We start from the raw sequence: 14,896 nt of genomic DNA, 5'->3' as shown, positions 1-14,896 counted from the left end.
GCAAAAATCTTTCTCTGGCACTAGACATGTGCAGACAAGACTGTTTGCAGTATAGGCTGGTGCTCTTAAATACTGTCCTTCTCTAGAATGAATTAGTATTGCTTGTTTCCTGCTTTTCCCCTGTCATACTCCCGGACTTCAGTAATTTAAAAGAATGGATGGCTAGGTAAAGCAGTGTAAGTACTGGCAGCTTCATTTCCTACTGTGAAGTGTGGTGGCATCTGAAGCAGCAACTCTAGGCAGTGACACTAGCAGCAGCATTGCCCTGCCTGAAGTCGGTAGGACCAGCAAATTAAAAGAACACCTGGACCACGCGCAATCCCAGCAATTTACAGCTAGTTGTTATGGGGGCAAAGTGGAAGAAATGGTGTTGTTGTTGTTCCACGTAATTTGAATGCAGTCTTCAGAAAGGAACTCTGCCCATTGTGCCCATAACTACAAAGGAGATCCAGGCACATGGATGTTAAATATAGACCTGTAGAAATACGGGGACAGAGCACTGTAACTATCTTAAAGATGGGTCTAGACACTACATATTGTACAAAAAATGTTGAAGGGAAGTTGCCATGTTGAAGACAGAATAGCAGAGCCTGTGAGGGCAGGTTCTGCTTCTGAAGGTATTGAACTGGTCACTGAATGGACCTCATGCTAATGGCACTATTATTTTTGGGCTAAGGCTGCTATGTGTTTTCAGTACAAACCCAACCTACAAGGAACCTCACTGCCCGGTTTTGGGCTTCCAGTCTCTCCCCAGTGCGTTCACAGCCAGTCTTTGCAAAAGGAATACATATAAGCCTTTATTAAATACAGCCAAGTGCATTCAGTAAACGTAGTGTTTGAGCTCTGTCGAGCCAAGGACAGTGCCCTTCTGCAGCTAAGACAGTGTTGGTGGCCTCAGGGTGAGGTCATGATTCCCCCTAAGCAGGAGGGATTCTTTCTTTTAAAGACATGCGTTGTAGCATAGTTGCCATTGGGCATCCTCCGTCTCAGGCTGTTCCCATTCGGCCCATTTCCACTAACTGACAACTGTGTTGATAAGAGGGGTTGGGTTCAGTTGCTTACTAGTGGAGCTGGTGCAGGTAGCCTGCAGCTCCAATACCCCTTCTTTTCTGCCTATAGCAGGAGGCAGGGCACGGTCTAGCTTGACCAGCCACATCTGGCATCTTGCTGCTGTTGAGCCCATTGTCCTCAGTGTGAGATGTAGTACTGTCTTCAATCCTGCAGAAAAGCAAAGGCACTGTTAGGAGTTAAAGGAGCTCAGCAAACAGATGCCATTCCAGCTGTCCACAAAGGGGAGGGCATTCATAGGCAGAGCTTTTTGTCCTCAAAATCCTCTTGATCATCTCGGTTTTAAGTGTGGGCTGATATCAAACAGGGCAAAGCTATGCTTTGAAGAAGTTACATCCTTCACTAAACTGATCTGTATGACAATTAAGTGTATTTACCAGTTTTCATGCATTTATTCGGCTGAAGCCTTGCCTCTTTCTCAGTGGCAATTTTTGCTGCATTGCCTTCTGAAGACTATACATGGCCCTAGCACTTTCTAGTCTGCCTTGGCAATTCGAAGCCTTGTTTGGTCAAAGAGAAAATGCAGATTGTTGGGACGTTAAATGATATGCAGTATTTGTGCATCATCTGCAAAACCTGTGCTCCAGTATGTGCTACCATGGTAATCCAAACTACAAATATAGTTTGAGCAGAGCATTTCTAAGGTACGGCCCAATAAGTGACCAATTCCAACACGATACCATTGACATTTTGCACAGTACAAATGACATAAAATAGTGGTAACAGCAATTGTTGATGAATAGAGATATTCTGACTGGTAGACTGGAGGAGGTTGTGGATATGTTTGAGAAAAAGTGGTTAAAGGGGTATTAAGTTAGAGAGGTATGATATGATTCTGAGGATGATTAGCAGGATGGAGGGAAGACTGGTTTAGTGAGGGGGAGAGAAATGAGGGAGCAGCCGCTTTTGGCAACGTCATGGAAGATAAGGAACTTGAAAACTATACCGTAAATGGCTGAAGTGCTGTAACTCCAGGAATCCAGTGCCACTTCCTGACTCTGAAGGGGACTTCTGGTGAGGCCGTAACCTGAGTTTTCTCTTTCTGTGCAGCTGTCGCAAGGCCTGACCAATACACTGTTTCCCTGCACGCTCCCACACCAGCTGGGCCCGCTCCTCTGCTTGTGCATCCCCGCTGATGTGGAAGAGATGGTGTAGCTGCAGCAGCCCCACACCCTGAAAGATGTCGGCAGATGCTCTTTTGCGAGTGCAAGACTTGGGTGGCTGAGGGTGGGGGGGCGAGTCACAGGCAACGGAGGCGGGAGTGCCCATCAGGTTGGAGTCTCCCCACTCTGTGGCTGGAGGTAATTCTAGGGGAAGAGATGAGGAAAAGGATGAAACAGTAGCACAGATGGTTCCTGGCAGCCTTTGTTTTCTCCTGCTGCTTGCTCATTTTTCCTTCTTAGCATCTCTTTGTAGCTGGAGCCTTCTATAACCTGGCTTTGAGGCACCCATGTTTTCTGCCTACCAAGTTGCCCCTCTCCCCCACAACAAGCAGGTCCTGGGTTCCTCCTCCTCCTCAAGAAACAGGATTCAGCCATAAAGTTACAGTTGACCCTAGCTTTTCTGCTGTTCCCCTGTGGCACTAGATGCTGCATTCTCTTGGAACAGATCACTGAGCTGCTCTGCTGTCACCCAGTTGCTACTGTAAAAGTCATCTGGTGCCACATGAATGACAGTCTGGTCTGTGCTTGCAGGTTACAGGTGTGCTCAAGCAGCAAGAGGAAGAAGCTGCAGGAAAACTGATCCAGGCTAAAAGTGGAGCAGATTCCATCTGGACTGGGAAGCGGGCCAGTGGTGGAGGCATCTAAATGCTCACATTCCTGCTGTCAGCCATGGTACTGGGATAGTCCTCCCACCAGTTTTTCATGTTCTGGCACCTTGTGTTTGACAACATTGCCATAGCGGTAATTGCCCTGAAAAGAGCCTGGTGCCCTAATGGCCCCTAGAACAGAGAACAGGAGGTGGCTGGAGACTAGGCGACACAATCTAGCCCTTCCAACCCTCCCAGCCTGGAATGGATTCTTGTCTGGCAGGCTGCAGGATGGTCCCAGCATGCTAGCTACTTCAGTGTCTAGCCAGGAACCACAGGGGTAAAGCCAGTGCATGCTGCCCAAGATCCCACGGTTGCATCTGCTCACTGGACCATTCCAAAATGGCCCTCAAAATACGCAGTCTGGTCTGTGCTTACAGGTGTGCTCCCATTTTTTAGTCTTTGGGGGAGGGGGCTGTGAACAGATCGTCAACGTGTAATTTAGCAGTAAAAGGCAGCTGCAGCTATGGATTTGGGCTGTGGTGCTGGGGATGGGAAGTTAACCCCATGCTGTTTGTCCACTTTCCTTTGCTCTGGGGAGAGGGCATTGCTTACTCATGTAATCCTACCCTTTCTCCAAGGAGGTCAGGGCCAGCATATATGCCCTCTTCTCAATTTGTCCCTGCCACAGCCCTGGGATGCCAGGTGCCAGTACCCACGCAGTAAGCACCGGAGCACCGAATTCAAACTGTCCTGTAACTTTTGGGCAACTTCAGGCAAGGTCGTAGACAGGTTAAAATTATATCGCTTCTATGCACGCCGCACCCGGAGCTTAATTCGTAAACAGTCATGGCAATGCCAGCTTCCAACACATGACCTGCTCTGTAGTTCACTGAGTGATTTTGGGTGAAGGGATCTTAGTTTAATATACGACGCAGGATTGGTGTTTTGACCTTGGAAGGAGGGCAGGATATGAACATAACGGGAGGTGGCGGGGAAGGAGCCAGCTGCCCTGACTGTCCTGGAGCCATCATTCCCTTGCTCTCCTTCCGATCCATACACTCTCCACCCCCCCCTCCCCGCTTTCGTTTTCCCTCTGGACTCCGGACTCCTTTCAAATCAGGGGCTGAGGCTGCTCCCTTTGCAGAGAAGCTGCTTAGACCCAGATGGAGTCAGGATCAGGCGCCCACAAACCTGATGATGTTTGCTGAGCTTGGGGCCGCGGCTCACTCGAAGAGTCTTGAAGCCCCGCCACGGCGGGTTCTGTGGATCGTTTTCGCCTCTTCCGAAGCCAACTCCAGTCGTTCGCAGGCTCTTACAGAGAAGTCTCCCCTTCCTCCATTGAACAGCGCAGACAACACCCTCAGCCAATCAGCTTCTCCTGCTCCTCCTGCGATCTGAATCCGAACTCCCCAGACAACCCAATCATGCGAAGGGAGGGTGGGGACGCGTGGCAGGCTGTACTATTGACGTCACAAGGCGTTAGCCTCCGAGAAGAACGAAGGGCGGAGCTGCGCTGTTGGTTTCCGCCTCTGTCTAGGAGTGAAGGCAGGGCCGGCGTCACTCGTCGCCTCCGCCCTCAGGCTCTCGGCTCGCCTTGGTCTGAGCCAGTCTTCAGGCAGAAGAACGTTAACGTTCCTGGCCTGTTTTTGTAGGCCAAAATCAATTCTTCAGTGTAGGGGATCATGGGAGATTTCTTTCCCTAGTCTCTCTCCACCATCGCCTTCTTGTTTGCCTCTTCTGTATATTTGTTCTGTAATTACACGTGTCGAACCCTGCCCTAACGAATGGCAGGTACTTTCGCTGCTTAAACTCACCAGAGGGGAAACGTGTGGTGATCGTAGAGCGCTGGCTCACTGCTAGCGTCTTGGGAAAGTGAGATCTGCTGCTAGATCTGAGTCTAGTGGCACCCCAGAGACCAACAAGATTTTCAGGGTATGAGCTTTCTCCAGTCAAAGCTCCCTACTTCAGATCCAGGGCCTAAGGCTCAGGGATCTCCACTCCTCTCTGTATCTGAAGAAGGGAGCTTTGACTCTCAAAAGGTCAGACCTGAAAATCTTTGTTGGTCTCTACGATGCTACTGTACTCAAATCCTGTTGTTCTCCTAAAGACCAACACAGCTACCTACCTGAAACGGAACTTTTCTAGGAAGAAGATGCACATAGCTTGGCCTTCTAGACTCGCTTACTGGTGTGACCCAGCCTGACGTCTTTCTGGCAACATAGCAAAGGATTCTGAGCATGCTTGATTAACTTTCTAGTGAACCTCCCAAAGTGGTCACAACTAGACAAGAGCAAAGGGCCAATTTGGAAGGAGGATGGAGATGTCCAGCCTGCTCCTGAGTTTTCGGAACCCAGAAATTAGGTAGAATCTTCAGCTAAAGGCCTGCTGTTGTGTTCTCTGGGAAAGGTAAGTACACGGAAGGATGTCACTGGACTCGATTTGTCCCTCCTTGAGACTCAAGAAGATGCACAAAAGGGACATAATTTGGCATTCAGAGTCCAATGCTATTTACTTTAATTTTACATCTTTCCTTTAAAAGACACAGTCCCAAGGCTGCTCCACAGTAATGGCCAAACTGCATGTAACTCATCATTTTCATTAACTTCATTAAGGGGGAGCGTACTGATGGGAGGAAATTACCGCCCACACACACACACCTTAGTTCACATTCTGCAATTGCTTTTCTGGAGATTTAGCCAAATGTAGTTTGTTTTTCCCTCTTCCCCACCCTAATTTGGGAGTTCAGGGCGTTTTGCAGTTATGATTTTGTAGCTGGGCAGTGGCATCACCCTGTGACTTGACAGCATACTTGAAGTGTAGCATGTAGAATGTAATGCCACTAAATAGTGGTTTGCGCCTGGTCCATTCCATCAACTTTAGTCTTTCTCTGATATACCCATTTCAAAGCAATCCTTACCTAACACAAACCATTTTCAGCTACTAACAAAATTGTTGTCTGCTTGTAAGAGTTATTTGCTTGTTCATACATGATATTTTTCCTGTACGGGTATGCATGTTGTCTTATGTAAAAAATGTTGCCGGTGTTAACACAGTTCTATGTGCTTGCAAGCTACAACATGCAGCAACTTCAAAACATATTGTGATAAAATACGATTTTCATGGACACAGTGTAAATGTTGTATACTAATCTTTTCTACTCCACCACAGGAATGTGTGCTATGGTCCTATGGCGGCACATGCAGAATCCCCTGCTTGTAGGATGTCATGAAAGCCAAGAGTTCTGGACATAAAATAAAAGTGTGACAGACACCCTTATCACATGTTTGAAAGTCCTTTTGACAGACATGCCCTGAAGTTCTGTGCTGGGAATTTAATCTCGGGCATATGCAGGCCTGATTTAAGTCAGAATCGTGGCTCATGGGAAGAGGGGCTTAAGCCCTGTGCTATTTTCCCAACCTGAAATGGCTTCCAAAAGCTGCTATTTGCTCTGCTGGGGAAGCTTACATGTAGATCCCAACAGGCCAAGAGTCTCCCTAGTGACAGTTTCAGGTTGGGATTTAATCCAAATCAGGCCCCTGAGCATCTGAGAACCAATTTTCAGGGAACTTGTTATCTACATGCGATCAACAGGATTGAAGATGGGTGGGAGAGACACATGAGGACAATATATTATTAAGCCCTGTGGGGGTAGCTTATGAATTTTGAGAATAAAAGCTGATGTTCTAGGTCAGGATGTGAAAAATCCCAGGTGTCAGGTCACCGTGCTTAGAAATTTCATTGTGGCACCTAATATTTTCAGCAATTATTTTATTGAGGGTATTGTGGAGATCCTCAGTAGAAATACAAAGCGTATTTATAATTTTCTATCAATATGGTTTGTTGTATAACATAAAAGTTGCAAGTCCCGGAAGTTCTCGTTATTGCTTGTTTATATGCTAACTTTATAGCTTTCAGTGGTGTTGGATGAATTCATCTCTGAACCAGTTGCTTTCTATACTGTCTCCATTATTCGGATAAATGGAACTTTTAAAGCAGTAATGAAATTATGAGAAATTGGGAGTTATGTTAGAGTTAAAGGTTAACTTTTTGTTGTTGTGATGACAACCAGAGGCACTTCTGTGTTCATTTATGTACTATGACACTTTTGTCACAAGAAACCGTGAAGAGATTATGATTAGGTTTTGTGGTAGCAGTAATTCAAAAAATGTGGTCCTTACTATATGAAACCCTTAAGGGTGAAAAATAAGTCTGGCTTCTAAATTTTTGGGCTGGCTCCTAAAGCCAAAGCAAATCTGTAAAGGCCTACTATAGGAAAATTCATGGTCACTCACCTGAGACACAGGTGCTTTGATAAGCTGACCATGTCAGATGATAATAACTGCATCCTTAAACTATGAGTCCAAGTGTAGGCTTGTATCTTGTTTTGTTGTGCAGCTTTATATGTGTGATTATGAAATGGAGTGCTAATGGAAACTGATCGACTCTGGGATTAGGACTTGAATTCCTCAGTGAATAGAGTGAAGGCTGATAAAAGCCTGAAAGGATTTTGTGTGCAGCTCAGAGGTTGCTTTTGGGACATTCTAGGAAATGCTGAAGGGAATTTAAATGTGTGAGCATCAGTTTCAAGCATGCCAGATATGTTTCACATTAGGGCAGAAGTGTAAGAAAAGGAAGTATACATTACTTGTTTTAACCCGCCTGTCCCCCCACCACACACACATACCTCTTTAGAACATGCCTCTCAGAGTTGTGATAGGCAGGCCACACCATTTGGGGGAGCAGACCAGGGTCAGAAGTACTAAAGCAGTCCATAATGCGCAGTGTTTGCTGAGAGACCATACCTGGGCCTTTTTCCATATACCAGGGTGAGGCAGAACTCTGTGCCTGCGTGCCAACCGTTCTGCATAGGCAGAGCTCAAGAGGCAGACTGGCTGCTAGTGGTTATGGAACAGAGAAAATTTTGGTGCCAAAAAGCCAGTGTAAATGCTCAGCTGGGACTGCAGGGGTGCGGAGGAGAGATGGAACCAGTTATTAGTAAAAAGATGAACAGGGAGAGGGAGAAAGAGAGACACCCAGAGAAGAGGAGGGGCTGGATGGACAGGGAGGGGCAGAGGCGGGAAGCTGAGAGGCCCCAGTGTAGGAAAGACCGTTAAGCTGCAGATGTTTGGCAGCTGCAAGGAAAGGAAGTGCCTGAGAAGAAGAGAGCAAAACTCCGCTGGGCTGCAGAAGGGACTGGAGGCCTGACTCGTGCTCTTCATAGACAGTATGCCTCTTCCGCCACCCCCTTCCTCACCTCCACCACCTTATCCACACTCCAGAGAAGCTTTGAGCCTGAACTGGCCCTTCCTGCGAAGTCTGTTGGGAGGATTGCGCATATCGCAGCTGGTGGCCGGTGCTGTTTGCTGGATTACTTTAGCAGCGCACAAGTATGAAGGGGCAACCTACTTTGCGGTCTTTGCTGCGGTCCTTGTGTGGTTGCTCACCTTGGCAATCTTTGGGCTCTGTTTAGTGGGCCGCTGGGCTCTGGTGCCAGGGTTGGGGAGCCGCTGGCTCATCACAAATATAGTGCATGATCTGCTGTTTGGGGTGGTTCTCTTCACTGCTGCTGCAGGCATCATGGGCCATAAGGCGCAGAGTGTCAGCTACTGCAACGTGAGTGCCTACAAGTTTCCCTGCAGTTACAGTGCCTACCTGAGTGCTGCCGTCTTTGCAGGCATTGCTGCCATCTTATACCTGCTTTCAGGACTCTGCTGCTTGATACGCCGTTCCCAGGGGCACAATGACATCATCTGAAAGATGCAAAAAGACAGATCGATACACAGGGATAGACGCACCCTGCTTCAAACAGAAGGACAAGCCTCACACGTTATCCCTACAGTCAGATTGCTCCATACTCCAGATATACCAAATAGCCTTCCTGATGAAGAGACAAGACATCAATTGACTTCCCTATAGAGAATCTGACCCCTTCACTAGAAGATGGAAGCAGGCTTTTGTGACCATGAACTGTAACTGCTGTGTCCTTTAGATGAAATCTGGGAGCCAGATTGTAGGTCCCTCTTGTTTTTCTTCCTCCTTCACATGACAGGTGGGTCCTTCTGGGTTTTGGAGGGTTTTGTATGGCTTAGCTTGTGATGCAAGTGAGTGCCGCAGGGAGCCCTGGAAACTCATGATCATTCAATGTGATTCTTAGTTCTTACAAGAGCAACTTCAGTTTAGCTTGTAGTCCTTGTCAATACATATATATTTATGCCTCATATATAATACCCCCTGACATACTGAATTAATTCAGTGACTTAATTGAACTACTGAATTACAATCTTTTGGGCTGATCCTCTGGTTTATTATTTTATAGCACAATAGAATTTAGATATCACCCCCAAAGCCTTCTTTTGTTTGCCCTCTGTTTTTAATCATACATTTATAAGTAATAGCTTTTAAAATAACTTCTGTATTTTGGATAGGATCTTGATGTGGATATTGTAGCCTTTGTACCACAGCATCACACCTTCCAGGTTCTCTTACCTGGATGCTCTGCCTTATAAGCCAGCCCATGGGCTCTCCCGCTTGAGATATGAGGGAAATGTTCCTTGTGTATTCTCAGAGATATTCTCTTTGTTGTTACTGCTATATTATATGTCCCAGATCTGATACTAGAGAGAGGTTCCTGGACTGAGCTTGCATGGTTCAGTTCTGAGCTCTGGTAAATTCTCTTAAATTAAGCCCTCCCTTTGATGGACCACATGATTTTGTTATTCTCTATATCAGTTCATATATCATTTCCACAAAACCTCAGGATCCACTGGTTTATGAACAAGGAAGCCAACTCACAGACTAATCAGTCATGGATAACATGGAACATTTGAAGCCTTCTGCTAAATGATTGTGGGAGGCGTTGGTGATGCAACCACGCAGAAAAGAGACCCCTTGTGGCAGAGAAGAAGTGCTTGTGATCAACTGAGGTTAGGACCAGACTGATTTATATATGAGGCCCCCACCTAAGCTGGCTAGGATGACCAGTCTCCAGTGGGGGCAATCAGGAGATATTTAGGTAGATTTGTACTTCAGTCCTTGACTCCTGAGATACCAAGATCATGCTCCCATGTAAGAATAACCCTTCCTAATAAGTGAGAGTAACATTCCAGATTTGAGAGCCCATGAGGTGTAGTGGTTAAGAGTATTGGACTAGGATCTGGGAAACCCAGGTTAAAATCCCTGCTCTGCCATGGAAGCTTGCTGGGAGACCTTGGACCACTCACATACTCTCAGACTAGCTTACCTCACAGGGTTGTTGTGAGGATAAAATGGAGGAGAGGAGAACAATGTGAGTTGTCTTGGGTCCCCTCTGTGGAGAAAGACAGGATATAAATTAAATAAATAAAATTCAGGCTGGACTCTCAATTAGGCTCTTGCAGTCTTCTGCGCCAGGGTTATCCTACTCTCTTCATAACCTAGAGAAGCCCATTCAATGTATTTTGTATGAAGCACAGAGATAATGCCTTCCACAAGTAGGAGAACACATGGAATTTTGCACCTCTAAGGCACAATGAAAAGATAAACTTTGAAGAAAAATGTGCAAGCAGGAATTGCAGTTGGAGAGACCCTGGGGGGAAATGTGATTACTCTAAAAGCTGACATATGGTCCAAAGGAAAGAAATACTTCAACAACCAATATAAATAGTTACATCTTATTGAAGGCCTCAGATAGGATATGTATCCATACTGGGGTGTATTTACAGATCGGAGCACTGCTATATGGAACTACATTTCCATATCATATGAGAGAGTTGGAAATTATTTGTGTGTGACAGCCATAATAATTCTAGCACTGGATTCCTGGAGCATTCATGCAACTAGACTGGTATACACTTTGGACTTCAGCTCCTGACCTGGAGATCCCTCTGAAATATTGAAGTGCCAAGTAAAGGATCCCTGCAAACAAACCTGCTGTTGGTCTTAGTCAAATTGGTTTAGCAGCTGCCATAAATGCCTTTCCCAAGATACTACAACTAATGTGCCTTTTGTTCCAGTAGTTTTCAAATGGTGGAGATGGTTCTTTTTTTTGCTGGACTCTTTTTCACCCAGGCAAGAGACTATATTCCAGCAACACCACACAGGCTGGTAAATGTAATTGCTTCAGCAGAGAAACTGAGAACTCCCCCAGAAGTCCACATTGCCTGTCCTCCTGCTCAAGACACCAAAGAATTCTTCTTCAGCCTCTGGACATTATTGACATTTTTCTATTCTGTATGTCAACAAACACATTGCCTTCAGCTGTTTTAATTCTCCTTTCTGGCCTATGCCAAAGATATTTCTTAGTGTTGGACATGGAGGAACTACTGTCTGCCTGCCAATTGCTTTGAAAGGAATCCACGCCCTTTCCCCTTGATCCGCCCAAGACAGCTCTGTGGTCAGAGGAAGTGGCTTCTGTAAAGACCTGTGGCCAGAGGAGACCCTTTGATACCTTGCCTTCTCTGAGGTAAGAAACCAGGATTTGGGGGTGGGGGGAGGGACTTTAAATCACAGATAAGGAGGCAGCTGGAAAGCAGTCCTAATTCTTGTAGGGCGGGGGAGAATGGTAGTATGCTGTGACACTGCTTTGCTCTGCTCAGTCAGTTACAAGAGCTCCAGGTGCTTTCTAGGATTCTAGTGAGATCAATGCCAATAATGTACACAACTGCTTAGATTTATTAAATCTAGGTTTATTTAGGTTTATTAAATACAATAGTACTTTCTTCAAGCACTAGCAAATTATTAAGGGAAAATATACAAAAACATTTTATTACCTCACCAGCTGTTCACAAGGAGGCCAGCTGTTCACAAGTATAGAGTGTGCCTGCTCTTCTCAGGAGTGGCAAGGAGGAAGCAGACACTGCAGGTTGTGCCTTGTTTAGCTCCTGCTTCGATGGAGAGTGTAGAAACACACTTGGGAGTTTCTCACTTCCTGGAGTGCTCTGAGCTTCCATTGGCAAGATGGATCATATTTTTGCAAATGTTTATATTGCTTTCAATGAGGTGTGCCATCTTCCCAGTCTCTCCAGCACATATCTATTCATATCTCTTCCAAGACCAGCTTACTTTCATGTGTACATGTGAAGAAACAGTTTAAGCAAGATTTAGCAATTTTTTAAAAAAATAAAGTTTTGTTTGAAAACAAAATAGAAATGACAATAGAATGTGCATAGAAACTCATACAGAATACAAAGCACTACATTTAAGTGACAACAGAGAAATATATTTGAAATACGCAACAGCACAACTTGCCTATGTAAGAGTTCTCCCTCTCCTTGATTCCTTATACCCAAACTTTAATATCAATAGTTTTTAATCAGTTATCTCTTCCATAATTTATACTCAGCATTTTAAAATGTGTCTATGTACTTATGATTACTCTGTTTCCATATTAACTACTCTTAGTTTTTTTCTTAGTTTTGAGCTAGGTAATCAAAGAAATCCTTCCACCTTTTCTGGAATTCCAGTATTGGTCTATTATGCTCATAGGGAGTCAGTTTAGCCATTGGTGCATATTCGTACAGTTTGTCTATCCACTCAGGCATACCAGGGCAAGAAGATTTAACCATTCTTAATCACTTGTGTTCCATCTCCTTTCAGACTAATCTTGTATGTTGTTTCAAGTAGCAGTTTCTATTCTCATTATTACTTTGCATAAGCAGTGTCCCCTCCCATTTTCTAGATATTCATGCAGAGGGACTTTCAAGAATGAACATCTAAACTTTGTCCAGTCTTACCACAAATTACTTAACCTAGCTCTTGCTCCCAAAGGGTATTGCAGTCAGTGCTTCTGTGTAGTTTAACTTGGATTTAGGCTGGGGGGGACATGATGCCCTAAATTCTAGGGTTCCCATTTAACAACACCCAGCAGATCCCTGACACTGGTAGCTAGTGAGAATCAGTGGTCTCTTTCACTGGACCATTCCCATCTGGACTGCAAGAATGAAAATTCCCTCTGAACAGGAAATTAACCTTGCCTGATGCAGACCAACATAAGAGTAGAGAGGAGAAAATGGGTCATTGTCTTTCCTCCAGAGTAGAAGGCACTGTAAGCCAAGGCAGTTATTTTGAGAGGAGGGCATTATACTGTAAGAAGGGCACTGCCAGTAAGAATGATGCTAACCTATTTTAATTGTCAATGACTGTCTTCCTTCCAGGTGGTGAGGAAGCTATTAAGTCCTGAGCCTTAACCATGCTGAATACAGGACTTCATCTTGAGAGGACTCCATCTGCCCACTTTAGGAAGCCACTGAGAAGAATGGAGAGAGAGTGCGGCTGTGTTAGACTCACACCATCTGTTTTGTTTTGGGGAGGGAAGGCAGGGGCTTTGCAGATTCTCTGCTTTGTGCCTCAAGAGCAATGCGGAGTAAATCTGAACAATGGCTGTGACATCAGTTCAGTTTTTAGTACCTCCTGTCACATTGTACTAATTTGGGAAAAGAAATTGATGCTGTCATGGTGGGAGGAGAAGCATTTTGTCAAATGAGGCTGGCTCAGATATTTAAGGCTTTTCTGCCAATTCTACCTTTTCAACATTCCACAATTTGATTCTGACTCCTGTCATCAGTTTCTACACAAAAATCTACTCTGAATATGGATGTGTCCCAAAGGTTACATTTCAGACTTTTCTATCCATTTTTAAAGTAATATACATTTTAATAAAGTTGTGTGTGGAGCAAAAGCTTTTGATTTTTGATCTGTGGATAGAATGACTGTGTTTTTGTCTTCATAATAGGACATTTCTTCCAAAATCCAGGGGCCTACCAAGGGGTACACCCTCAGAGTGTCAAATAGAAGAGAAATTCTTTTTTGCAAATTGAGGATGTACTTTTGATTGTCATGAAGAGAAGCTGCTAATAGATGTTTCTATAGTATACATCTATACTAATAGATGTATGCTTCAGATTCTTTGTTTGAAACTATCACTAACTGATCTGTGTGGAGAAACTACAGTACTCCTATGTCAGATATGACCATGACAGAGTAGACAATTGTAAGGAATGAGAGAGGTCTGTCTTAAATGGCCCTCAAATTAGGCTTTCATTGCCACCTAAAACATCTGTAAAGTCAGGGACAATCCCATAGTTTTCCACAACTCGCATATTAATAATTTACTCTGACATATTGATCTTAATTAATTTGTTTCAATTTAAGTAAATGGCAAATTATTCTATTGGCGCTGTGTTGCTACCATCACATTGTCAAGACGTTGATAGGGACCTCTGAAATTGGCACATATGAGTACTGACTAGCAGTCATGAGAGAGCAGGGAACAACATGGACATTTGAACAGTTCAAATGCCATACGTTCATTTTTTTCCTGAAACATTTAGAACAGTCCTGTATTCTGAAAGGGGTTGATTGTTGATTAAAAATTGCAACACTAGAATTATTTTCAGGACTATGATCTAGCAGAATCAGGACAGAATCAAGGAGAAATGACCAGTATTCTAGTAATACTGGTATATACTGGGACATGATACCGGACAAGCAAAGAATGGAACAAACACCCTGCAATTCTCCTAGCAGCAGCTCTGTTTTGACTATTTATGTCATTGTGCATTGTCCAAACAATTCACACTAGCCCATGCTGCAGCAGCAGAAGTTTGTGGAGTGTGGCACAGTTTGATCAGCTCAGAACAAGTATGTGACGGGTGAGAGAAAGCATGAATCCAAGCCTTCAAGAAACCCACATATCCCAAGAAAATCTCTCCAAATTGTCTCGGCTGCCTCTTAGCCAGTTTAAAGGGAGAAATGGATATTCTGGCATTTGACATTTCAGGCAGGAAGAACAGAGCAGCCTCTGAACAAATGAGTGGAGAAAGGTCAGGCACTAAACAGCATAAAACCCTGCTACTTCCTTAGTTAGCAGATGGTCAAGGAGCCATGCCATAGTTTACTAGGGGTAGATGGGCATGCTGAGAAATGAAGGTATTTCTTATTATTGGACAAGCTTATCTTTGAAGAAGAACCTACATGCATCTTGGTTTCTGGGAGCACTCTTCAAGCATTAGAAATAAGAGTCCAAGCCATATTTTGAAGTGAATGCTACAAGCATTTTAAGAAGAGTTTGCAATTAGGGTTGCCTTCTGATAAATAGTT

The 14,896-nt window shown here is 44.6% G+C and overlaps 2 protein-coding genes across 2 annotated transcripts; one reads left to right on the top strand and one right to left on the bottom strand.

Moving 5' to 3' along the window:
* Positions 1–784: 784 nt before the first annotated feature.
* Positions 785–4,223, bottom strand: AVPI1 (arginine vasopressin induced 1). Its single transcript, XM_054982226.1, has 3 exons — positions 4,013–4,223; positions 2,015–2,375; positions 785–1,218 (listed from the first exon to the last, which is right to left on the bottom strand). Exons 2-3 carry the CDS (start codon positions 2,335–2,337, stop codon positions 1,062–1,064), a joined length of 480 nt encoding a protein of 159 aa, XP_054838201.1. The 5' UTR covers positions 2,338–2,375; positions 4,013–4,223; the 3' UTR covers positions 785–1,061.
* A 3,721-nt stretch (positions 4,224–7,944) lies between these two features.
* MARVELD1 (MARVEL domain containing 1) lies at positions 7,945–13,475 on the top strand. Its single transcript, XM_054984197.1, has 2 exons — positions 7,945–11,261; positions 12,952–13,475. Exon 1 carries the CDS (start codon positions 8,048–8,050, stop codon positions 8,573–8,575), a length of 528 nt encoding a protein of 175 aa, XP_054840172.1. The 5' UTR covers positions 7,945–8,047; the 3' UTR covers positions 8,576–11,261; positions 12,952–13,475.
* The last annotated feature ends 1,421 nt before the right edge of the window (positions 13,476–14,896 follow it).

The sequence above is a fragment of the Eublepharis macularius genome, chromosome 6 (assembly GCF_028583425.1).
Source record: "Eublepharis macularius isolate TG4126 chromosome 6, MPM_Emac_v1.0, whole genome shotgun sequence".
Taxonomy (NCBI): domain Eukaryota; kingdom Metazoa; phylum Chordata; class Lepidosauria; order Squamata; family Eublepharidae; genus Eublepharis; species Eublepharis macularius.
This window is presented reverse-complemented; position numbering and strand designations above follow the sequence as displayed.

Bases quoted from the DNA above. Each gene is read 5' to 3' on its own strand.
- AVPI1 (XM_054982226.1), bottom strand. From the start codon at position 2,337: ATGGGCACTCCCGCCTCCGTTGCCTGTGACTCGCCCCCCCACCCTCAG. The intron at 1,219-2,014 runs GTATAGTTTTCA...GCTTTTCTGCAG, and splicing joins CAGCACTTCAGCCATTTACG to GATTGAAGACAGTACTACAT.
- MARVELD1 (XM_054984197.1), top strand. From the start codon at position 8,048: ATGCCTCTTCCGCCACCCCCTTCCTCACCTCCACCACCTTATCCACAC.